General features: G+C 42.0%; 2 protein-coding genes across 3 annotated transcripts in view; one reads left to right on the top strand and one right to left on the bottom strand.

The window, feature by feature from the left end:
- The first annotated feature begins 5,680 nt into the window (after positions 1-5,680).
- Positions 5,681-14,163, top strand: LOC139588938 (uncharacterized). Its single transcript, XM_071424785.1, has 2 exons — positions 5,681-5,777; positions 9,589-14,163. Exon 2 carries the CDS (start codon positions 9,774-9,776, stop codon positions 10,737-10,739), a length of 966 nt encoding a protein of 321 aa, XP_071280886.1. The 5' UTR covers positions 5,681-5,777; positions 9,589-9,773; the 3' UTR covers positions 10,740-14,163.
- A 10,273-nt stretch (positions 14,164-24,436) lies between these two features.
- The window catches only part of MFSD14B (major facilitator superfamily domain containing 14B), a 30,568-nt gene continuing 28,775 nt past the window's right edge, over positions 24,437-26,229 (bottom strand). For both annotated transcript variants that reach the window (XM_071424783.1, XM_071424784.1), the window contains one exon: positions 24,437-26,047. In XM_071424783.1, the coding sequence (XP_071280884.1) occupies positions 25,847-26,047 (201 nt within the window). In that variant the 3' untranslated portion in view covers positions 24,437-25,846. The remainder of the gene's footprint in view (positions 26,048-26,229) is intronic.

Here is a 26,229-nt window from a genome sequence, read left to right as displayed (position 1 = left end):
CCTAATTTCCTAATTCCAAAACATTTCATTAACCTTTCTAAAGGGAACGGTTTCTCCTAAGAGAGAAGGCATGTTTCAGATAAAAGATAAAAGGACAGAGGGTGTCAATGATCGAAGAAAGAGTTTTCATATTAAAGACTGGTTGGCAGGTATCAAAATCAGCATGAAAACCCAAGAAATATAGAAGTAATTAAATACCAAAGCCTCAGTCTTCTTGCTAGCATTCCAATTGTAGCCAAACTCCACTAGGCAAATCGCTGGCTGGAAGTCACTTTTTATTTTCAGATAAAAGCTTGCTATGTCTAATATACAGCTGTACTTTTCACATATCTATTCCCTGTAAAGGTAGCAATTTTCTCAAAAGAGGGGGAATATTCATGTGTAGAGGAGTCCTTTAGTAGATGATTTCAGTCACTGTGGCCCAAATTTCCCCCTGTATTAAGAGGGTGCTGGGCCACCACTTTGGACTAGCAAAGAATTGCACTCTACGAAATTATTGGCTCTTTATGCTGAATTTGTTCCATGCTGAAGCTGAACTTCAGGATGTCCTCCTTCTGCACCTCTGCTTTCTAAATGCCTCTGTTTAAATGACTCTATTTTTTCCTTTTAACAATTTTTTCTTCACCAGGGCTTTGTTCTTTACTTATTTCTGAAGTTACCAAATGGCAGCAGTGACTAGAGTAAGAAAAGGAAATACAAGGCCTGCACAAGACTTTTTCTAACTGAACAAACAATATGTTCCAAAATCTTACAGATATAAAAATCTCAAAACTCTTCATGCAATAAATGTACATTAAATAATTTCTGACACAAGCATGATTTCTCTTCCATAATCCTCTCAGAATTGAAAGCAGGCATTTATGACACCTTTCTGTTCCCCAGTCTGGCCTTTTCCAGGACAAAATATATGACTTTACAATGCAAAATACTGAAACTGTTGTTTGTTTGTTTGTTTGTTTGTTTGTTTTAAAATTCATTTGCCTAAGTGCTTGTCATGGTTTAACACTGGCACAATGCCAGTGCCCCCATGAAAATACCTTCTCCCTGGTTTCTGCTGTGAGACGTGACCAGGAATAAGCAAAGCAGGCTCCTACTTAAGGAAAAAAAAAAGAACCAGAACTTTATTAACTACTCTACAACTACAGATAAAAAGGAACACACACACAGGGAAAATGAAAACCTCACAAATGCATTTCCTCCTCCCCCCACCAAATTTCCAACACAATACATTTATTCCTCAAATCACCAACTCTCGGTCCAGCACCACCTTTTAGACAATCAATCCTCAGTTCATCAAGAGGAGAGGAGTCCTTCTTGTACCATGGGCTTCCCCTGGAAACACAGTCGAAGCCTCGTGTGTTTCCGTGTCACTCATGGCACCGCCCGGAGAACATCTGCCGTGGTGACTTCTTCCTTTCCATGTCCAGTGCTCTCACCACTGAACACGGACCAGAGCTGCTTCTAGGGTTGTCTTTTAAGGATGCTCTGTCCCGATCCAAAAAAGGCACAGTCTCTCCTTTGGGACACCTGTCCCCAATCTCTCCTTTGGGACACCTGTTCCCCCCATATTTTTTCACCCCCTGGGGCCGAGGGGCACCAACACTGAACCCTCCTGGTTCTGAGGCCATTGCCTCCCCCTAGAATGCAGTCTCCGTATCACAAGGAACATGGTTCTGTCCATGGCTATACAAAAAGAGTCCAGCAAAAGCCACTCCATCATCTCTTCCCACTAGGATTCTTCTCTATTCTTCTACTATCTCTCACTCGCCCAGACCTCTCTCACACTGGCCCATTTCCTTCCTCATCTTCCACTCTATCTTCTAGGAAAGGTCAATGTTCTGTAAAGTTCTCATTTTCCAAAAAGGGGTTAAAAGCTCCTACAAGAGGCCGGCTGAACCCCCCCCTCTTCTCCGTCCCAGCCGTGCTGCCGGCACAGGCCCATGTTTATCCAGTCTCAAGGTTACAGTCCCAGGCAGCGGCTCTTTCTCTCTCTCTCTCGGGGGGGCTGCCCGATGGCTCCTGGTGTCTCTCTCTCTCTTTCTCTCTTCCACCCTTCCACCCCGGGGCTCAGGCCTACCTCTCCCGGCCACATGGCTTTTCCCCTCCCCCTGCCCAGCCAGCAGCTGGGCCGGGGGAGAGACCCGAACTCTTTCCCGCCGGAAACCCAAGAGGACCCTCCCAGGGGAGAGCTCTGCTTTTAACCCCGTGTTCTCAGAGGCGTGTCCATATCCCAATGGCCAGGTTAAATGCCAATATTAAAGTCTGAATATCCATTGGCCAAAAACACAGCATCCCAAAAAACACATTTCCTGTCAAACCACCACAGTGCTTCATTCATTTACATTTTCTTTTCATATTAGGAAATAATAGATTCTGACCACTGCATTTCATATATGTGTGAGACTCCACCTACTTACAAGAAAGAGATCTGGCAGCAATAAAAGAGTAGAGTGAATAATGGCAGTGGATGTATCTGGTGCATGAGCATAGAAATGTAGCCAGCTTGTCCTGCCATTGGTAGCCATCCTCAGTACACTATTTTGATTGTTTGTCTCCCTTGATTAATAGCCAAAGGAGACATGAAATTATGCCTTAGGAAGCAAAGGATAGTATATAGGCAGGAAATAATACAGTTTTAAGATATTTGAATGTGGAGGAAAGGCACTTGAAATAAGTGCAATGAAGGACACCTACACTGGAGTTTCAAAGAGCTGACAGCACTGTCCAGGCTATTTGTAGATCATTACATAAGCTTCATTTTCAACCCCCTGGATGGTCTGAGGTAAGTGAAAGACATTTAAAATTAAAATTAAAACTAAAAACACTGAATCAGAGAAACAAAAGAAATCCTATAAGCAAAGGTTATTACTTTAGAAACTATTTCTGTCCACTGCCCTTCCTATTTTCTTGCTAATCTGCACTGGAGCCTGAGCGGTGAAATATTCAGAAGTGCCCAGCCCCACTGAAATCCAATTTCTTTTTCTATTTTTAAAATTAAAGGTCTTGAGTCAAACCATGATGTATTATGCAATGAATCTGTAACAGGAAGAGCTGTATAACATTGCCAGCTAGTGGTCACTTGACTTCAGAGCACAATAACTCAATTCTAGCACTGTTTAAATATTTTTGAAATGTAATAAAACCTTTTATAGTTGTAGCTTAAGGAAATGACAAATAAATTGCAAACATATTTCAGTACCTTAGCTATCAGAACATAAAATTCTGCATGAAGGTAACATTTAGTTCATGAATATGCTAGTTCTTCATTTATGTTTAGTTTTCTAGTAGAAAATTACATGAAAATTTTAAGTTCATACCAGCACTGATTCCAATGGTGCAGGAAACTATATGATATTTTCATTAATGTTGTTTAACTTTACTATGTCATCTCTGAGCTGTATCTTCTAACAACTGGATAATAATATGGTTTTGGGTTTTTTTACAATTGTTGCTGTTAAAGACTGTTTATTCATTAGAAGTGAACCCTTACAAAGGCACAGACATCAGCAAAACAAACATGCAATGGATACAAAAGAGACTAAGAAAATTCAGGAACCTGCATTTATAACAAGGTGTGCATTTATAATAATTATACTTAAAATATTAATGATGCATTTTTCTGAATTCTCTCTGTAATCTAAGGTTTAGATTCAAACAAGCTGTTTTTATGAACATATAAAGGTACATGAACACCAAGTAATGAATAATACACAGTAAGAGAGAAAAAGAGGAGAGAAAGAACAGATCCTAACATGAATGTTATGTCCTGCAAAAACATATACACTTAAATGTTTCTATAGATAGCTTCACTAGCTACAGTACATTTGCAAAAATTAAGTCAGTTGGCATTTGTGTGTCAGTATGTAAAGGTCATAGAGCAGAATATACATTCTGGAAGATAACATTTCCTTCAGATTAGCATAAGAAAAAATGGAAATTTTAGAGAATTATAAAAGAAATTAAAGGCAAGCCTATGATGGTGTAAACAGTTATCACCAAAGAGTTCTTATTAAGCCATTGTTGGTCTTAATATGTTAAAGGTTTTATCTATGTCATCATTTGAAGCCAGTTTTAAAATTGCACTTTTCCCACTTAGATCAGAATTGGGAGCAATGATTCCCTTGCAAGAAATCTGTGATAATACATCCGGCCCTGCAGACAGATCTATTGTGTGGATTTCATTTCAGAGCTGGCTGTGGTTATGGGACCCACACAGCTCCAAGTGGGAACACACCATGCTCATACTGGTAGTATGCAACAGCGGGACCAACCTGGTTTTGCCTGTAAAGAACTGGGCAAACATAACCTAAAATCAATCTATTTAAGGTCCTTCTAGTCTCAGGATATAATTCTGCAAAGATTTACGTGCCCATTTAATTTTATTCTGACTTCAGCAAAACTAGCCCTGGCAGACTTCAGCACTACAAGCATGGCAGGCAGCTTTGCAAATGACTCTTAAGAGTTGGGATAATTCTGAGGTGTGACCTGAGATACTGAATTTGAGGGCCAAGTCCTCAGTAGTTTGAAAAATTGCACTGCCATGAAAATTTATGTGAGGACTATCCCTAGAGGAACAGAGCTGTCAACAAAGGCAGAGAGCTACCAAAGAGGCCTTACTCAGAATCCTTTAAAATTATCCACTACAATGGAAGACCTAATTTAGAAGATGTTTTTAAAAAGAAAAAAGAAGGTGAATTTCACCTTTTAATCTGAAAGAGGGGTTAAAAAAGGCAAAAGAAAATTTGTTCCTTTTAGGCTAAATCCACACCAGCTATTTCAGAGCAGTTTTGAAGCCCTTCTGTTCTATTGTGTTGGTTTGTTCCGTTCCCCCTCTATGTTGAAATGGTTCTGCCCTGGTTCTCCTGCCCTCCCTGTTTCTGTCAGTCTTCCTAGCTCCTCCCCAGTTGCCCTGACAACAAATGTATCCTCTCCTGAACCCCTCCCTGGTTTCCTTAGAAACCAATGTATCTCCTTCTGCCAGTTTCCCTGACTCCTCCCCGGTCTCCCTGGAGACCAATGTATCTTCTTCCAAATCCCACCCCAGTTGACTGCCAGTCACTCTGCACCCCCACCTTCTTCTCTGGAACATTCTAGCTAGGGCGTTGAGTGATTGGTTCAGGGGCCGGAGCCCCTCCCTTAGTTTGTCACTGTTGGTGTTTCTTCTATTTCAGTCCCTTGTACCCCACTCCCCCCTGGATTCCCATTCGTTCCTGAACGATTTCCACCCCTGCCTCCCACACCCTTTATAACCTGATGTAACCCCTCCCTCTCCCTCTTCAGTTCCTGGCCTTCCGTGGATTTACAGTAAGTCCAGACTAGCCACAACTGAAGAGCGCTCTCTTCTTTCCTGCGGGCTGAAGCTTTAATGCGGCCACGTCCTCCCTCAAGGCAGCACCGCTACTATAACGCAGGGTGCTGACCTTAGGCGCTGTGCCTGACATTAAGGTCGGGATAGTGCCCCCTTGGCTGCAAGCGGTGCTGGCCTGCTTGCTGGGACATCTCTAGCTGTCTCCACTTCAGTTCTGGTGCCCAATGTGGGGCCTGAGAGCAGCTCCTGGCATCGCCTTGCCTGATCGCATCGCCTGAGGGCGTCTACAGACCCCACAGACAGGACTCACGAAAGTCTCACTGGCCGCCGAACTACCCCCAGTGGGAGCAGACCCTGTTTTAGTGGGTGGCGCTCCTGGGGTTCCAGGAACGGCAGCTCCTCGTGCCCAAGGAGTCATTCCCACCGCAGGACCCTTCGCTCCGTATTTCTTTTGGCCCCCATCAGATTTGTAAGTGCTTCCTCTTTTCTGCCTTGTCCTTTTAACCCTTTTTGTCCCTTTGCAGTGTGGGTGGTGTCAAAGGTTTCTTCTCTCTCTCTTCACTGCGCAGCTTTATACTTCTAACAGGGGCCGGTGTGGGGCTCTTCCTTATTTTCTTTGCAATTTTTCCAGAATGGGGGGCAGTTTGGGTTGCACCATTTAAGATCTTTCATCATGGGTTCTAGACTTTCTGCAACCCAAAAGAGAGCTTCTACCCAGGTTGTGGGAATCCTTGCAGGGGTGGGTTTTAAAGTTCAAAAAAGGGAGTTACACAAGTTGATTAAATGGCTGTCTTCTCAATTTCTTGAAGTTTCCCCCAAACAAATATATGACATTGGTTTTTGGCATGGTGTAAATTTTAAATTACAAAATTCGGTTCAGTCAGGGGACTCCTCGTTAACAGAAATAATTTATTGGGTTTCTCAAATAAGATCTATATTAAAATCAAGTTCAAAATTGGGAAGACAGCCTTCGTTGTCCAGTTTGTGCCCCAGTTCTACCTCTACCCCTGCTCCTAGCCCTTTTCCCTCTCCTGTGTACCCTAAAGTTGGGATTTTGAGAGGAGCAGCTCGCTCCAGCCAGGCACAGGGAGTCCATCATTCCCCTGGCTCCCCTCAAAGCTCCCAATCCCCCCGCCCTAGGAGTCCTGGCCAGACTCTTAGGGATCCCTTTCCTTCCCCCTCTTTCCCAGTTCACAAGCCCCCAGTTAGGAAACCTTCAGTTTGTTTCTGTCTCCCTTCACAAGATGGCTCCCATGGAGTCCAAGATGGAGGGAGCCACATGGCTAAAGCAGGAAAATCCCTTCTTCTCTGCACAGGAGTTGCAGGACGTGTTGGGTCACATCCGAGGGTTTGCAATTGGCAAAACAATCAAAGAGCACCAAGCAAATTAAGGGGCTGGATGGGCAATTGGCCTCAGTACACCCATTCGTTTTGGACTACACGGAACCCCTGTCGGGGAGAGACCTCCTTGCCCAGTGGGTATCCCGAACTGACCTTCCAGCGGGTCCCCAGGTTTTTCGGGCAGTGGTCACTGAGGCACTCACTAACTGGAAACTGAATTGGAAATCAGATAAACCAGTACAGGTAGCACAAGGGCTGCTCAACAAACAAAAATTGAAGGCGCTCAACGAGGTCATCAAGGAGCAGCTACTTAAAGGCAACCTGGTGGAGACTATGTCAGAGTGGAACTCCCCAGTGTTTGTCATCAAGAAACCAAATAAAGTTAAGTGGCAGCTCCTTCACGACCTCTGCCAAATTAACATCATTGTAGATATGGGTCCTCTCCAACCAGGGATGCCGTCCCCAACGATGCTCCCCCGAGATTGGAATTTGACTGTTATGGACATAAAAGATCGTTTTTTCCAAATTCTTCTTCACCCAGATGATGCCCCATGTTTTGCCTTCACGGTTCCTGCCATCAACAAGGGAGCCCCAAGTAAGCGCTACCATTGGCATGTTCTTCCACAAGGGATGAAGAACAGCCCTGTCATTTGCCAATGGTACGTCACTTCCTTGCTGTCCCCGATATGTACAGCTGTCTAGGATGCCATCATTTACCATTACAAGGATGACATCCTTGTTTGTGCTCAGACAGACGACATACTTACCCACGTGCTTGACCTGACACTCAATGTATTGGTTGCTCCAGGGTTCGAGCTTCAACAGGACAAAATTCAACGGATGCCACCTTGGAAGTACTTGGATCTGGAGATAACTAGGCAAACCATTGTTCCACAAAAATTGGCCATCAGAACTAACATTAAGACCTTAGCGAATGTGTGCCAGCTGTGTGGCTCTTTGAAATGGGTAAGGCCTTGGCTAGGAATAGCAACTGATGACCTAGCCCCCCCCCCTTTTCAATTTATTGAAAGGGGGAGAGGAGCTTAGTTTTCCTAGGTCACTTACCCCAGAGGCACAGGCACACTGGAGAAAATCCAAGGGTCCATTTTGGCCAGGCAGGCCCACAGATACCAACCGGGCCTGCCATTCAGGTTTGTGATTCTAGGAAAGTTGCCACACCTCCATGGGGTGATTTTTCAATGGGACGATTCTATCAAGGGCAAGGACCAAGGCTAGGGGGACACTCTCTTGATCATAGAGTGGGTCTTCCTGAGCCATCATAGGTCCATAAGAATGATACAGCCATCAGAGCTGTTGGCAGAACTGATCCGAAAGGCAAGATCACAGATCAGGGAGCTGGCTGATTGTGACTTCGACAGCATTCACATCCCTGTCAAATTGGAATCGGGCCAATTCAAAAAGAGAACTTTCGATGAACTGCTTGAAACTAATGAGATGTTACAATTTGCTCTGGACAGTTATACTGGCTAAATTGCTGTCAATCGGCCGGCCCATAATTGTTTAGTCAAGATGTTCAATTCTCCTTGTCATTAAAAAGAATTCAGAGTCGGACCCTTTTGGAAGCACTGACTGTGTTTATTGACAGGTCTGGAACGCCCCACAATTCTGTTATTACTTGGAAGGCTGATGTTGCCAAGGTGGAAGGATCACCTCAGGTAGCTGAGTTCAACGCAGTCGTCAGGGCTTTCGAGAGGTTCTCGGAACCATTCAATTTGGTTACAGATTCAGCATATGTTGCAGGTGTAGTGTCCAGAGCAGAAAACGCAGTTCTACAAGAGATATCTAACATCCCTCTGTTTAATTTGCTCTCAAAGTTGGTCACTCTGGTCTCCCACTGAGAGCAACCATTTTTTGTGATGCATATCAGGTCACACACCGACCTGCCGGTGTTCATTGCAGAGAGTAATTGGAGAGCCAAAGCCCTTGCTGCTCCTGTCCAAATGGCCCCGCTCCTGGATCTGTTCGGTCAGGCGAAGATCAGCCACCAGCAATTCCATCAGAATGCCCTTGGCCTTGTTCGGCAGTTCCAACTTACTCGAGAACAGGCCAAGGCAATCGTGGCTACATGTCCCCAGTGCCAGTCCCACCAGCTCCCATCACTCAGCTCCAGAGCTAACCCCAGAGGCCTTTCCAGTTGTGAGGTGTGGCAAATGGACATAATGCACGTTCTGTCTTTTGGCCGGTTGAGCTACATACATGTTTCTGTGGACACTTTCTCCGGTGCCGTCTATGCTTCTGCCCACACAGGTGAAAGGACAGTAGACACAGAAAGGCATCTTGTTCAGGCTTTCGCTGTCCTGGGCATCCCCAACGTCATCAAAACCGATAACGTCCCAGCGTACAAGTCCAGGGAGCTGCGTAGCTTCCTGCAGCAATGGGGAATAGAGCACCAGACCGGCATCCCCTATTCCCCAACAGGCCAAGCCGTGGTGGAGAGGACCCACCAGAGCCTAAAAAGGGTTCTAGAGCAACAATGCACAGCTGTGCCCCCCATGTCCATCTCACAAAGGCAATCTTTACGATCAATTTTTTAAATTGTTCCTTCAAGAACCTGAACTCTCCTATAGTGCGACATTTCGGGCAACATGAACAGCTGCAGCCGAAGGCCAGGCCTCCAGTCCTAGTTAAGGACCCGGAGACCTGGAAGATGGAAGGGCCATTTGACCTAGTCACCTGGGGGAGGGGATACGCTTGCATGTCCAATACCTCGGGGCGGAAATGGGTTCCATCTAAGTGGGTCAGGCCCTTCCTCCCGAAGAAGGTATCAAAGGTCAGAATTGTGGCACAGGTTGAGCAGGATTGCTGGAGGAGGAGGCAAAAACCCTTTACCCTAGACTTAGACCTCCTCTAAGCATCCCCATAGGGCAGAACCAAAGTTTTGAGTTTATCTCCTCATTCTTATTTCTTTATGGTTTTAGTGACCCTCACCCAGACGGCCTGTTTTCCAACCAACATCCTTTTGCTGGTGACAGCGTTGGGGTCCCTTGTTCCATCTTCGGGCTCCTGGATCGTCCCCCAGCCAAAAGCCAACATCTGGTGGACTCTTGCCAAAGTCTTCGGCCAAGAACATATATGCCTTAATACCGCATCAGCAGAGGACCCAATGTCATCCTGCCTTGTGGGGATCCCTCTCTCTCCTAATGATTTACCTTTCCTCCTTAATACCTTCCTCACTACCCTGATGCCCAAAAAGATTGCCTCTCCCGTCGACCCTAAAAGTGCCTGGAGGAACGGGATCAAAGGGCTGGCTCCTTTAGATTCCGAACCCCTTGAATTTGATTTGCTCGGCTCTGCCAATGCCTCTCTTTGTTTTCAATTTGTGTTCTCCCCAGTCCCTGGAGACAAAAGATTTGAATCAGTATGGCAATTTAAGAAAGAATACATGGCTAGCCAATGGTGCAGAATCATTCCCCAAATACATACTCCATCCACGTTTGGTGGCAAGCCGTTGTCCCTACCCCGTGGTATTTTCTTAATTTGCAGAGACCGAGCATGGGCAGGCATCCCCTCTCGCCTTATCGGAGGCCCTTGTACTTTGGGACAGCTGACGCTGTTTATGCCCAACATAACCCAAATTAATAATTGGAAGGCAAAAAACGTCACACTGAATTCGGCCCGCTCTAAAAGAGATCTTAAAGATCTCGACCCCGAGTGTGACTCCGAAATTATTCATTGGTCAAAGCCAAAGGGGGTTGCGATTATCGTGTTTTTGCCCTGGGTATCTGCAGCCAAGGCTCTAGGTGAATTGGCCCACCTAGAGTGTTGGGTAGCTAAACAAGCCAACCTTACATCAGCCACGCTATCGGACCTTGTATCAGACGAGGAAATAACAAGGAAGGCAACGCTCCAAAATAGAGCAGCCATAGACTTTCTTCTTCTGCTCCACAACCACCAGTGCGAGGAGTTTGAAGATTTCTGCTGCCTCAATCTATGTCAAAGGCTGAGGACACCAGGACAGCCATCAACAAAATGCAAGACTTGGTCCATGACATTAAGAAGGAGACGTCAGACTGGCTGGGGGACATCTTTTCGGAATGGGGCCTTTCGGGTTGGATGGGGTCAATTTTAAAGACCATACTTTAAATTCTTCTCATCTTAGTTATAGTTTTGGTTGCGTGCTCAATCATTTGGAGGTTGATCAAGAGGTTACTGACTAGGATTGTTCCTACTCCAGTCATTAACCAGGTGGTGGCCTCTGAGGATGGACAGTCAGAGGAAGCGAAAGCCCCGGAGGAAGATCAGTGGGCTCCTGCCCCTCTAAGCCACCCCTGGTTTGGAGACTTATGTCCGGACTATGAGCACAACAACCAAGTTCAGTTCACTTCCTTTTAGACCATTCATTATTTTTCTTTTTAAACAAAAAAGAGGGAGATGTTGTATTGTGTTGGTTTGTTCTATTCCCCCTCTATGTTGAAATGGTTCTGCCCTGGTTCTCCTGCCCTCCCTGTTTCTGTCAGTCTTCCTAGCTCCTCCCCAGTTGCCCTGACAACAAATGTATCCTCTCCTGAACCCCTCCCTGGTTTCCTTAGAAACCAATGTATCTCCTTCTGCCAGTTTCCCTGACTCCTCCCCAGTCTCCCTGGAGACCAATGTATCTTCTTCCAAATCCCACCCCAGTTGACTGCCAGTCACTCTGCACCCCCACCTTCTTCTCTGGAACATTCTAGCTAGGGCGTTGAGTGATTGGTTCAGGGGCCGGAGCCCCTCCCTTAGTTTGTCACTGTTGGTGTTTCTTCTATTTCAGTCCCTTGTACCCCACTCCCCCCTGGATTCCCATTCGTTCCTGAACGATTTCCACCCCTGCCTCCCACACCCTTTATAACCTGATGTAACCCCCCCCCTTCAGTTCCTGGCCTTCCGTGGATTTACAGTAAGTCCAGACTAGCCACAACTGAAGAGCGCTCTCTTCTTTCCTGCGGGCTGAAGCTTTAATGCGGCCACGTCCTCCCTCAAGGCAGCACCGCTACTATAACGCAGGGTGCTGGCCTTAGGCGCTGTGCCTGACATTAAGGTCGGGATAGTGCCCCCTTGGCTGCAAGCGGTGCTGGCCTGCTTGCTGGGACATCTCTAGCTGTCGCCGCCTCACCCTTCCCTTAGCTCGCTCTACTGAACAGTTTGCTTACACAGGATGGTTTTCCTGTACACTAGACAAATGCCTTGGGCATTGCAATTAGTTCCTCTTTCACAGCAAAGTCTAGTCAGCCTTTAAACATTTCATCTTTAGATATCTCCAAACTACCTGTGTGGTGGAGACTTTTAGCATAGGGGACCAAGCTAGACATAACTTAGAGTAAATCGCTTGAAAAATATATGTAAACAAAATCAGAAGTCCAGAACAAGCTTCCAAATACTAGTCCCTTCCTGAGGTACCATATGATCTCCTAATGAAGATACAAAAATAGGTATTGGGTCAACAAAGTCTCCTCCTTCTAGCAATTACTACCATCAATACACGTACATATGCTTTATTATTTTTTAATATACTTAAAACATTTGTTGCTGTATACTTCCCTTTTGTACAGAAAGCAGCATTCCTAAATCTTCTCTAATGCAGTTGCACAGCTAGACCATCTGCCTGAGATAAAGGAAAGACACTAAAACCAAAATGTTTCAGAACTAGCATTGCCAGCAATGCAAGAAATGATCCTCTGACAGACTTCCTTCTTGGTAGCACCACTTGCCTTTCACAACACAAAGCAAAGTGCTACGCAGTCATCATCCACTCTGCTAAAATGCCAATAGTCATGGCAAGGCTTTTAACTCACTCCTATATTTATGAGAAGTTAGTGAAGCAAAACTCAATGCAAGATGTTATAGAAGAGGGAGGTGATTTCATTAAAGAAAACTATCTCAAATACACTGTGCATGGAGCTGCATTCTCTGAAGTACCAAGGTATGGTTTCTCTTATTCTTTTACAGGCTGGGGGATGAACAGATACAGAGCAGCCCAGAAAGACTTGGGGGTGCTGGTGGGTGAGAGGCTGGACATGACCCAGCCATGGGCACTCCCAGCCCAGAGAGCCAAACGTGTCCTGGGCTACATCCAAAGCAGCGTGGGCAGCAGGGGAGGGAGGGGATGCTGCCCCTCTGCTCTGCTCTGGTGAGAGCCCACCTGGAACCCTGCATCCAGCTCTGGGGTCCCAGAGGACAGGACAGGTCTCACAGGAAGGATAGGGATCTGTCAGAGTAAGTCCAGAGGAGGCCATCAAGTTGATCAGAGGGATGGAGCACCTCTCCTGTGAGGAAAGGCTGAGAAAATTTGGATTGTTCAATCTGGAGAGAAGGCTTCAGAGTAACCGACTTGCAGCCTTTCAGTACCTTAAGGGAGCCTTAAAGAAAGATGGAAAGGGACTATTTACAAGGGCATGCAGTGACAGGACAAGGGGGAATGGTTTCAAACTGAAAGACAGCAGGTTTAGTTTAGACACTAGGAAGAAATTCTAGGAGAATGGTGAGCACTGGAACAGGTTGTCCACAAAAGATGTGGATGCCCCATCCTTGGAAGTGTTCAAGGCCAGTTTGGATGAAGCTCTGAGCAATCTGACTCAGTGAAAATATCCCTGCCCATGGTAAGCAGGTTGGAATTAGATGATCTTTAATGTCCCACTCAAGCCATTCCATGGTTCTACGGTTCTGTGACACCTAAGCAGTCTGGTGAGAATCCCTTGGGCTCACCATGTGTGAAAGTTTGTCCGACTTTTCCCTCATCTGCCTCAGCCTCATGATCGTCATTGGGGGACCACTAAAGAGAAGACCCCACTGTCTAAAATCTCTGGCTCTGAAGGAAAAAGTCACATGCCAACAAGGCCCTGAGACCTGAGAGCATTGCTAAGTTATTGTTTTCACAGGTGTTGTTTGCTGTAGGCTAAGAAGGGGACACCGTGCCCCGTTTGCAACAATAGCTTTTGGAAGCTGTCCCACCTCTCGGCCTGGCCAGACTTCTCCTGAGTTCAGGTGGTCTCCCACAGAAGACCCTCACCTGTTTTACAACCACCGTAACAGACAGACTGAGATGCAAGAAGTCTCTCCATCAAGGACTGAGACATGAAACCCCCATGTGAAAAGGCCTCTCTCCTCCCTCCAAGGACTGGGACTGAAACCCCCAACCCAGGGGAGGTGTGCGGGGGGAGGCAAGCTGACCAGAGCAAGATGGATGTTGCAGGTGTGAGCATTAGACCATGAAGACAATGGCTGTCACCCACCACTGTGAACATAGACTGTGTGTACCCTTTCCAAATACCATTCCCCCCTTCCCTCATCAAAAAAGAGTATAATTAGAGTCCAGATGGACTACACCTCTGAGATCCCCCCAACGTAACAGACAGATCTTCGTCTGGACTGGACCAAAGGACTTTGTCTCTATGTTTGGTAGCTATATCCCTCCCTTTCTCTCTTTGTCTCTCTTTCTCTATCTTTTTCTCTCCCTTAATCCTGCTATTGCATTTTGCTGTGGTCATTTCAATAAAGGTGCATTTGTTTTGATTATTACTGCATACGCCTGTGCCGTGTTGGTTTTTTGCACCCTGAGATCAAATCCACGAACCATCACAAAACCTGTTCATAAGGACGGATCGTGACACCATGGAGGACCAACACTGCTCTCTACAGAACTTTCGTACATCTTGATTTCTTTTGGATTGACTCCTGCACACTGACTGGGGAATATGCTAAACATAATCCTTCAATGTGGACGGTACTGGAGCAAATGCCCAAGACTTGTGGTTCTTTTAATTTCCTCTAGGAACATTTTGTGGCTCCAGATCTCTCAATTTACCAGCAATAACATTGTAAGTTTTCCCTTCTTGCTATCTCTGTTGGCTTTGTACAGCCTGTTTTTTGGGTGGCAGAGGGGGGGGCCACAGAGGTGTCTTCTTTGAGGAGCTGCTGGAATGTCCAACAGAGCCAATCCCTGGTGACTCCAAAGTTGGGTGTGCTGTTGGCCAAGGCTGAGCCAGTTATAAATGGCAGTAAGGCCTCTGTGATAACATATTTAAGAAGAAATCAAAACAAGAGTGGTGGCACACTTTTAATTCCAGCCAAAGAAGAGCAGAGTGAGAACATGTGAAAGGAACAAATCTACAGACACCAAGGTCAGTGAAGAAGGGGCAGGAGGTGCTCCAGGCACCAGAGCTCAGATTCCCCTGCCACCTGTAGTGTAGCCCATGGTGAAGCAGCTGCGCCCCTGCAGCCCATGGAGGTCCATGAGGATGCTGAGATCCACCTGCAGCCCATGGAGGAGCTCCACACTGGAGGAGGGGAATGCCTGAAAGGCTCTGTGAGAGATCTGTGGAGTCTCCTTGAAGAACTGCTGGAAGAACTCCTTGAAGAACCCCCTGGAAGAGTGCCCCACGCTGCAGCAGTTTTGGGAGGACTGTGTGTCCATGGGAGGGACTCGCATGGCAGCGGGTCACAGAGAGCTGTTGCTCTTGAGAGGGACTCACATCAGAGAAGTTCATGGAGAACTGTCTCCAGTGGGAGGGACCCCACAGTGCAGCTGAGGAATGACTCCTCCCCCTGAGCAGCAGGATAAACCATGGCTGATGAATTTACCATAATCCCCATTCCCTGTCCTCTTGTACCACTGGGGTAAGGACGTAGAGCTTGAGAAGGAGGAAGCAGTGAGGTGAAGGTGTTTTCAAGAGCTTTTTTTACTTCTCATTATCCGGCTCTGAATGTGTTAGTAATAAATTCACTTTATGTCTCTAATTTGAGACTGTTTTGCCCTGATGATATTTGATGAGAGACTTCTCCTGATCCTTATTTCAATTCACGAACCCTTTGTTACATTTCTCTCCCCTGTCCAGCGGCAGACGGGAGTGAGCAAGCAACTTTTGTGGGTGCCTGACATCCAGCCAATGTCAATGCATGACACTATCAAGGAATATGAATGAAAAACTATATACAGCATTCTGTAGCAATTAACACATACCATACCCCTGGCTTGGCTGTCTTTAAGACTTTAATATATTCTTCTGTTAATGCTTCAGTTACACCAGTCTTAATATTTTTGGTATAAACATCTATACATTCTCTAAGTTAATTATCTTTGTATCCATTTGTTTTTCAATAATGGGGCATGTGCTAACTATCTAGCCATCTAACCCCACAGAGGCATGACTCCTCCTGTGCCTGACTACTTTCAGTTGCAAGTTTATTTAACACAACAGCTGACTCTTGCCAAAGGTATTCTGATATTGACAGCATTTAATTATAAAACAGAAGTCTATTCTACTTGCCATCACCTGTTTCAGCAAACACATTTCTACTGCACAGAGGGTGAGTATTTTTGGATATTATTTGAATAATTTTTTTTTCAAGTTAATGAAACGCAGGTTAATCTGTACACGCACGGAAGACAACTGTTCAAGCTTACTAAAATTTTTGCAAGACTTGAATAACAAAGACTATACAAGATTGTTCATTAATAGGTGAGGATTTTTAGTCTATCCACAGGAGGCATTAATGAAACTGATCTCAGATTTCACAATCTTTTAAAGAGACAACAAGGTATTTTCAAAGAGACAACAAAGACTTTTCACTTCCTCAGTATGTCTGCCCTGGGAGTTGTCTTATTTAGCATTGGCACCACAGTTTGCTTCCAGTTGGTAAAGGTTTTTGTGGTCCTTCAAGTTTAATGGTGATGCCAGATATAATTTTGTCAGATAGTTCAGTATCTTTTTGATATAACACTGCTGTTCTATCATCTAAAAGAGCTGACAAGGTCTCAGACTAACATCGAGGAAGCATGTATGATGTTTTACCCAAGTATTTGAAGCTCAGTGCCTTAAGGCACTTTCTAACTCAAATACCACTCTGGGGATTGTGGATGGATGTACTACTTCCTCAGCTAAGATTTTCTTCTATGACTAATTTCTCTTAGGAATAAAGTGGTACTATCTTTTTACAATGACACCTGCACCTTACAGTACTCTTGAGACCATGACGTGAAAGCAGACACTGTGAAAACAAAAGCCAAGATTTTCTGGTATTTTTTGCTGCTAACAGTAGGCTTTCTAGACATCTGCAACTAGCAGTGACAGACACTTTCAGTGCCTCCTGGCAATGGCATTATCACCACAACCTTAGGCAGTAAAGAAACAATGCAGTCAAGTCTTAAGTGATCAGCGCATTCAATGCTCTAAATAGGACTGCTGTGTCAGCCTTCCCTTAGACTTTTAGGTCTTTTTTTATGCAGGACAAAAGCTACACAAGACAGCATCAAACTAACATTCCTTTGATAACAAGCATGTGAACACTCCAATTAAAGCATGGGTATTTGCTGCTAAACCTGTCATGTACCAAAAGCTACAAACCTCAACATTTGCATGGACAGGAAAGAATTGTCATCTAAGGGTGAAAACAATATTGCATCATGAACAAATAAATAAAAGACATTTTTTAAGTACTGTAGTTAAGAAATTGTATCCTACTGGAATTAGTCGCAAAATGGACACCTGAGACTTGTGGCATCTTCCATCTTAAAGCAGCCTTCCATCTTAAAGAACAAGTTATGTAAAGGTGTAAGTTTTCCTCTGTTTCCTGTAAGTTTGTGGCACATGGTATCAGAGGAAAATGGCTATGTCAGATGGGGATGAATTCTCTTCTTTGAAGGCCATTTCTCAGTTTTCAGAGATCAAGTTTGCTGTGCAGATTTTCTTATTAGCTTTTGATTCATAGGTTTAAATTTAAAAATCTAGGTATATTTCAGATATAACCTTTGCCAAAATCATTGATCAGTGTCATGTCAAAAATATTTCCATTCAAAGCTAGGTCTGCAAGGAAAACACCTTTTATCAAAATGATATTTACAAAACTTTCTGCAACCAATGTTGATCTTTCGTGTTACTTTATACAGATAAACATGAGGTTTTTTATCAGGTTTGAAAATTCGGTTGGTTAGAAAGTCATGCTGTCTTCTTTCCTTCTCTTTCTTCAGTAATACCATGCTTTGTCAAATGCACTTTTAATACTTAATTATCCTGTCTGCACTCTGCTCTAGGTAGCTTGGCATTTCTCATAATCATGCAAGAAATACAATAAAATAAGCCAAAACTCTTAGGTTGAGTCTGGAGCCTTTGCAATTAGGGAAAAAATTTTAAATAGAATTTTAAAAATTTACCTCTAAAGGTACACATCTTCGCTGTTCCATTTTTATTGCTCTTTCTCCAAATATGACTATGTTTAACAGTGAATAAAGCCAAATAAATTAAAATATATTTACCATGGGCTCCTTCCATAAACCTAGAGATAAGCTTTTACTTTTCTGTATTTAGTAATAAAGTAAAAGATCTCAACCAACTGCTTGAGGCAACTGTGCAGAACTTTTTAATATGATTGCTACATGGTAGCTTGATGTATTTTTCCCCCTAGAGATGGAAGAAATAGGGCAAATGAGTTGTTTTTACTACCTTCAGTTATTACCTGGAGTCATGAGTTGTTTTTCCTTTTGACAGACGCTGTAATGTCAAGGTGGAACCAGCCCACCCTTGGCGAGGCTCTATCCTAGGAAAGTGTTTTGCTCATAATAGGCTGCCTGACAGTCTGACCTTTATCACATTTTTCTTTCCTGTCACCTTCAGGAAGGGCAGCTGTGGTGCTGTTGATGTATTTCATACAAAGACAAATAATTTCAGAATTATTCTAAAACTCTAAAAATTAAGTACTTCTCTTGATCTTGCAACATCTTCTGGTTTTTGCGATTTATACTAAAAAAAAGGAAAAAAATCTGAATTTTTTTTGATTACTTGGTTCCAGGATCATTAAGAGTTTCTAGTGCTCTGTATTTCCCAAGGTGCTTTCCAAACATGCCTTCATGTCTGAAAAATGAAAGCTAACTCATTGGTAGGGAGAGCTTACTTCTTGAGGAAAAATGGAAATCTATTGTCCAAGAAGATTAAATCCTTAACCACACAGTTAAAGTCACAAATTATCAGCTCTGCAAACAGCTTTCCTCTAAGGACTGCACAGAGGCCTGCAATATCTCTCTGAGGTCAAAATGTGTGCCTGACAAGGATATGCAGAATGCAGTTCACTTTAGGTGGCATAATCTAGTAAATATTATATTTCTCAGTCTTCCCTTCCAGTTTTATTTTTCTTTCAGTGTTAAAAAAATATATAAAGTATATCTTTTGAATGCATCTTTAAATATTCTACCTAAAATATGCTACTATTCTTCTTAAATACATGTTTTGAACTTTCTGGGATCACTAGATGCACTGAATTAACACAATGCATTTAAGCATGAGCACAAAGTATAATAGGAGTAGGTAGCTGGGCAAGTTTGATGTTTCAGCTATTTATAAGCCAATTACAGATGATGCCAATGATGAAAAAATACATTTTGTTTATTATGTAGGCATAAAGAAGTAAGACAGCAACAAAGAGCTACTTTTGGGCTTTAAGCAACATGGAAGGATGCTTAGACCTACCTGCATGTGTAACTTTTTTTTTAGTGCTTAACACTTCAGTTTGTTACTAAAACAATTTTGTCATGTTTTGCTTTTTTCCCTCCACTGCTTTTCAGAAGATGTTTGAACCAGTACCCTGAGAAACAGCATTAAGTTACCAAAAATGGCACCTGCATGTGATAAAGCAGACACCCCCATATATGATTAAGTTTCTCTTACTTAAAGAGAACTCATCAGGACTTCCAGAAAAGACTGCAGTAAAAGACTACATTTTGACTTGCTTCAAAGTGTAAAATATGCTTAAAAATACTCTTCATCAAAACTAGGAGGAGGAGAAGGGAAAAAAAAAACAATTGCCTTTAAAACTTCCTTTGAAACAGATTTTCTGGACAAAACAATACAACCACTGCAAAGTTTTCAAGATCAACACTTTCCACATGTGTAGAAAAGTACTTTGTCATGAATAATGTTGCCTGCCTGTTATTTACTAACAGTTTTTCTTGCATCATCATCAAATAAGGTCCTGATGAGCAGATTTTTGCCTACATTCAGATGAGCAGAGCTAGCAGCACAGTTTTCTTTACAGGCTGTTTCTTAACACAATTATATTGACACATAAGCATTTAGGCGTACATCAAGCATCAGTCAAGGGACACTTCAGATACAAGCAATTTTCTGAAATCCATAAGCCTAAGCTCTCACTGGGGTATGCAATCAGAAGTGGCCATTTTTTCATGTCAACAGAAAAAAGGACTATAAAAAATATTGACTTCCTAACTGCTAGCACGTAATGCAGTCAATTGCACTTAAATCATGCAGCTCTGTACTTCCCAGAGATTCAGCTGGTGATGCAGCATTTGCTTTCAAATTAAGAAAGGATTTTAACACATTTGCTTTAAGGTGCTAGTGCTGAAAATGCAATATATAAAGGCAGTTTTACAGCAACAGAAAATAGACTGCAAGGGCAGCAGAGCAGCAATGCTAGGCCTGGGTCTGTACCCTGAGCCATGCCTATCTTCCATTCTCTTACTGCAGTGTTCTTTCAGAAAACAGAGCAAGACTACTCTTTTTAGACAAATGGGAGAAGACAAATAGCACCTTCTTTTCTGTATGACTTGTTCAAGAAAAATTGTCTAGGAAATAAAAAACTGATTTAATTTAGTTCTTTACACATGCTGGATTCAAGATTTTACTCTTAGATCAATCTTACCACTAACCTCCTGAAAAGGAACCCATAAGACAGCATGCCACTAAACAGAGGACTAGAAGTCATGCTCAGTTTCCTCAGTCACATAAAAAATAGGCTATTCTGTGGATCTACTCGTCTTGCTTCACCAACTTTTTCAGGTTGACTAGGAAGGGTCTCAGGTTAGCCATCCTGTGAGTGAAAGCTTTTGGACCAGAACAGAAAAGTATGACCAAAAATTTTAAACAACTTTTAGGATCAAATTCTCTTCTTGTTAGGAGACTTAATGATGCTAGTATATATATAACAGATTGCTTAACATGCCTGTTAAAACAATCTAAGTAATAAGTTTATTTATCATAGGTTTTATTATGATCTTTTAGTATATTATAATCAAAATACAGTAGCATCATATTTATTGAAATATTTTCATATTTCAATAAATGCATGTACACAACAGAGAAAAATCTCTGAGGACAGAGGAAAAGGTAAGAAGTTCCCTAAGTATAGTTTGCCAGATCTTTGTACTGTTAATTCATAATGTCTTTCCCTGCTTTTTTGGTTTGGTTTTTTTTTTGGATTTTGGGGGTTTTTTTGTTTGGTTTTTTGTTGTTGTTGTTTTGTTCTGTTTTTGGGGTTTTTTTGTTTTTTGTTTTTTTGTTTTGGTTTTTTTTTGCGGGGGGGGACTGTATTTGATTTCTTCTGAAAAAAAATAAAATTTAAAAAAAGAAAAAAGAAAAAACAAAGAAAGGTACATTTCATCAGAACAACTAGAACCTTGTTTCTCTGGATCAGAAGCACAGCTCTACACACACACACACACACATCAGCAGCTGCCCCAAAGAAGCATGGCCATTACCACACCGAGGAAGTGAAGAACTCTTATTACATGTTGTTACATTGCAATAAAACATGCTCTGGAGCAATGGTCTCCTACATAGAGGTTAAGCACACCTCAGGGGTACAAGGAGGAAAGCTTTGGTTAAAAGTATTTCATTTACCACCTAAAAGTATTAAGAATTACAACTTTACTAATATATAACATATCTTGATATGCACTGTCATCTGTGTATATGCCGGACAGTCACACTCAAGGTAGACAGAACACAAGGTACCCTTGAGGAAGACTGGGTGCTTCACAATGCAGAAGGGAGTTGACAGCGATGCCCTCACTCCTTCTTTAATTTTCAGTGTATTGACATTTACATGTGCCCAGTAAAGCACATCTGTAGACTGTATTACCTATTTGCAACTAAACTAACTCTCACAAAATGACCCGGTCTCTCAAAAACGGTCTGGAAAAAAAACCAATGCAGATCAAAGGTAACACAAATGATACAAGCACAAACAGACAAGTTCCAGAGGTGATACTTCTGCTTCTAGTGCAAGTCCTTCATCAACCACTTTGCATAGTAATATCACAGACAATGTAGTTGATTTGAGAAAAAGTTAGTCAAAAAAATTGAAAACAGTCAAAGTAAGTACTTGAAATACAAATCTACTAGTGCTATTTCTAACAATGACCCTCTTTTTAAGTGTATATTGTACCGTTAGGCATTAGCTAACAATTGTATGGAGCCACAAGGATTAACAGGGCATTTACAAATCAGCCATCCAGGACATGAAGAACAACCTTTGTAAGTTTTTTCAGCATTGTTTGAAGTCCTGTGATATTCAATCCATTATTTCACAGATTTCACAGAAAACACTCTGAAGTTTGAAGAAGAATGCTGAAGGCTTGAAGAAACAAATATTAGAACAAGTTATGGGTTGTGGGAGATTTGAAACTAGAAGTGCTCCTATCCTGTCTCAGTTTAAGATATTTGCTAGATTTTTTCTCCATTAAGTACATAATGAACCACTTTTTAGTCCCTGATAAAAAGGTGTAATAGAAATGGCAGCTGCTCAACAGTAAACTGTTCCTTTATTTAAAGTTCTGTTTTGTGAAAAAACTGTACAAGTGTAACCACTGATGAAGTGGCTGCTTTGAATAGAATCCCTTAGAAAAAAGGGATCTAAGGATAAGATTACAGCAAGAGTGAAATTTATTCACTGGATCACTCATGGGCAAGCTGGTGCAGCAAATAAACTGGAAACAAAAGCACATAAAGTCCTACATTGTCATCGATGAGGTAATTGTATAAAAACAAGACTTTTCAATATTAGAATCTTTACAGTACTTTGGAAATAGATGGGGAGTTACCATGCAAGTCTTTTATGCTACAGGGGTTCACTGGTTATCCCATGTGAAACTTACATTTTTCGTTCATGAAAAGAAAAGCAGTTGCTCCACATCTCCTGACCTTTTCTGTGACAAAAAGGGTCTGCTAGTACTATGCCAGTATGTTTGAAAAATAAAAACATTCAATGTGTCTCTTCAAGATAAAGATATTGTTCTAACAATAAGCAAGAAAAATTTCCTTTTAAAATAAAGGTATTTTATGGAGGGAGCATTTTGAAAATAGAAGTTTGAAAATGTTTCCATCATCATGCAATTTTGTTGCAAAAAGAAGTGCAGAAGTCTCAGCCATAAAAACATCTACTATCTGTACACTTCTACAGGGAAGTAACTTTCTAACCCATTTAAAAAAATCTTCCAGAGGGAAGTTTTTTAATCAATTTGTTAACACAAAAACTCAAGACCTTTCAATTAGTTTGCAAATCCAACTGGCTGACATCAGGGAAAATGGAAACTTCCTAGTTGAGTATTAACCTGAATATTAATACAGCACTGCATAAGTAGTGGGCAGGACTGAAAAACAAGGATCATGATTTAGTAAGCGCAGCCTTCAACACACTTTCCATTTGGATAAATATCTTTGTGATGTATCTATTTCAGTAATGACAGATACTAGAAACAGATATTAAATACATATTGAAGTTTAAAATCAAGATAAATTAACTTAGAACCAAATCTTAAAATCTCTGTACCCCACTGTGTTGAACAAAAATTCCTAAAAATAATGACACATCAGGTATTTCTGAGCATCATTAACTAATTTTCTACTGGGAACAGAAAAATACTTTACACTACTCATAAAAATATTTGAAAATTGTTTATCTCATCTATAGCTTACCTTTTTACATTTTTATTGTGTACTTAATTAGCAGAGTAGTACATATAATAATTTATAAAGAGTAAGGGTGTGTGCACAAAATATTTCTTTTGCATCCAGCTCTGGATTCCCCAGCACAGGAAACCATAGAGCTGTTGGAGTGAAGAGGCCACAAAGATGACTGAAGGACTGGAGCACCTCTCCTGTGAAGACATGCTGAGAGTTGGGGTTGTTTGGGGTTGTTCGGGCAGCAGAAAAGAAGGCTCTGGGGTGAGCCCTTCAATGTACAAAAAAGACTTTTAGGATAGGAGGCGGCTTTTCACCAAGGTATGTAGCAACAGGACAAAGAGTAAGAGTTTTAAAATGAGAAGAGTAAAGTTTAGCTTGAACAAAGGGAAGAAAATCTCTACAATAAAGGGTGGTGAGGCACTGTCACAGGTTGCCCAGAGAAGCTGTGGATAATCCATTCCTAGAAGTCCTGGATATGTTCAAGGTCAGGTTGGATAGGGTGGCTCTGAGCAACCTGCTCTAATGAAAGATGCCCCTGTCCCATGACCTTTAAAGGTCCCTTCCGACCATTCTGTGATTTTGAGATTCTACTTCAAAAATCTGATCCATTGCAGGGATACTATAAGCAGTAATAAATTTGACAACTGCTACTTTTAACACTAATATATCTGTATTTTATTCCATATATCAAGTTTAAGACATTCTAAGCTGGGATCACGCAAAACTTACCCAACTGCAGTCTGGCCTGCAGCGAAAAAAGATTATCCAGCATAAAAGCCCAGGCTTGAATTACAAGAAATTCAAAGAAAAATTGAATTTTCTACGTCAGCCTCCTCAGAAAAAGCTATTAATTCTGTAGTAGTGTTCTACTAGAGCATTATTCTCAGGGTTTTTTGTACTTACACTCTCCACTTCTCCACCCCAGTGGATAACATGTCAGGAACCCATGGAATTTCTAAGCAAAGCATGCTTTTCACCACTCTTGATAACACAAACACAACACAACAGGAATTCAGGTACTGTCATCCAACACTAGGATAAACCCACTTCTGCTCTGAAGCAGCCAAGGCACAACAGTGAACTTGGAAAAACAGACACTTACTCATGATACCTAGAAAGCTTGGTATTTATATTTATTATGCATTAGGAAGCTTATTAACTTAAAAACCAACCTGCATAGTACAAAAGGTTTCTTATCCGTGCTCAACATGGAACAAGTTTCAAAATATATATTTTTAAAATTTGTTCAGTCAATACGCAAGCCTTTTAAAAAACTGTATAACTGTCTGTACCCTCATTACATTTATAAATACATGATTTACACAGCACCCCATCTGGAAAAATTAAAACTCCTTACAAATATCTACATATATTGTATACATATAAAACATTCATAGGAGTACTTCATCAAAGTTGGGTTTAATAGTCCATTTACACTGCAGCAAAATACATATAAATCTCTGTTTTCTTCATAAAATGTCTCTAAAAATTAGCACATTTGTTATAATTCATCACTCCTTTGAAGCATCTTTTAGAAAAAAAAGATATGAATATATCCATGATATTCAGCAGGTAAGACAGTGATATGAAGGCTGAATATGACTAATAACCGAACACTAAGAAGCAGTTAAGGCAGCGGTGAAAGGAATTAATAGGAAAAATTAGTTTATATGGCAGATAAAGTGGCGAAATGCAGTACATACATATATATTTTGATGTAAAGTACTCTGGCACCCACTCAGAATTGTCTATTTCTGACACTGCTCATTTTAATATTAAAATATATTTTTTTATAAGCAAAATATTAATGGGACCTGGCTCTTCAGTGCCATCTAGATTTAACTGCACACAACTGATGATTCCAGAATGTGGCTTTAAGGTTTCTGTATGACCTTCATTTATGGCTAAGTACTATCCTGTGTGATCACACACATTCACAATTCTGCCATCTCATTTTCATCACTGCTTTCTGGTAACTACTGAAGTTCTTGCTAGTAAATAATACTTGAGAATTTCATTGATAACCACTATTTCAGGTACCAAAACTATATAGAGATCAGTGCCTCCCATGCTATGAAGACTACATGTGGCATAGATGCAGACAAAAAGGCATAAGAAATGTAAAACAACCTATTATAGTGATGGCTGAAATTGTTCTGACTCAAACCTGTTTATTTTGCATTAACTTGCAATTTTGGGAACTAAACATTCAAACTTTTAAAAAAATCTGTCTCTGTATTCAGGTTTGAAGATTTAATATCATCTTCTTCTACCCAATATCAGAATTTGACACAGCATTTGCAGTCCAATACTGGGTAGAATCACACCAGCTTGTGACCTGCTGTTCTAAAAAACCACTCCTGCATGCATGGCATCAACCTCAAGTAGCATACAGCAAGTGACCCCCTGTCACAGCTGCCTTCTCCTCAAAGGCAGGATACTCTGTACCTCCCACCAAGCTTCCAGAGCCACAATTCAGTGCATGAATTTGTTCCATCGCCCCCTCAGAATTTAGCCTTCATACAGTGCTATCCTGCAGCAATGGTTCAATGTCCTCTTCGTTACTTTGGTCTAGGTTGTTACTCTGACTACTGCTGATGCTGTTGCTGTGTTTTTTGGTACTGCTGGCTTTGTTCTCAGGAATAAATAAGGCAACTAGGAAAGCCAGGAGAACAATGCATGCTCCGATCAGGAAGGCGGGACCAGGAATGATCGCTCTCTACAGGAAAACAAGCATAATAAAGAATTCATTTTTTCAGACATTGACTTCTGCATTATGAACTACACCACCAAGGCAGGAGATCATGAGAGACACATTTATGGGGACTATAAAATTTTTGAAAACAGGTTCATATGTGCACTGTAAAGCGAATTTTCTACATCTAAAATCCCCACGAATTC

The sequence above is a fragment of the Agelaius tricolor genome, unplaced genomic scaffold (genome assembly GCF_023055355.1).
Source record: "Agelaius tricolor isolate 1412-34295 unplaced genomic scaffold, bAgeTri1.0.p SCAF_4, whole genome shotgun sequence".
NCBI lineage: Eukaryota > Metazoa > Chordata > Aves > Passeriformes > Icteridae > Agelaius > Agelaius tricolor.
This window is presented reverse-complemented; position numbering and strand designations above follow the sequence as displayed.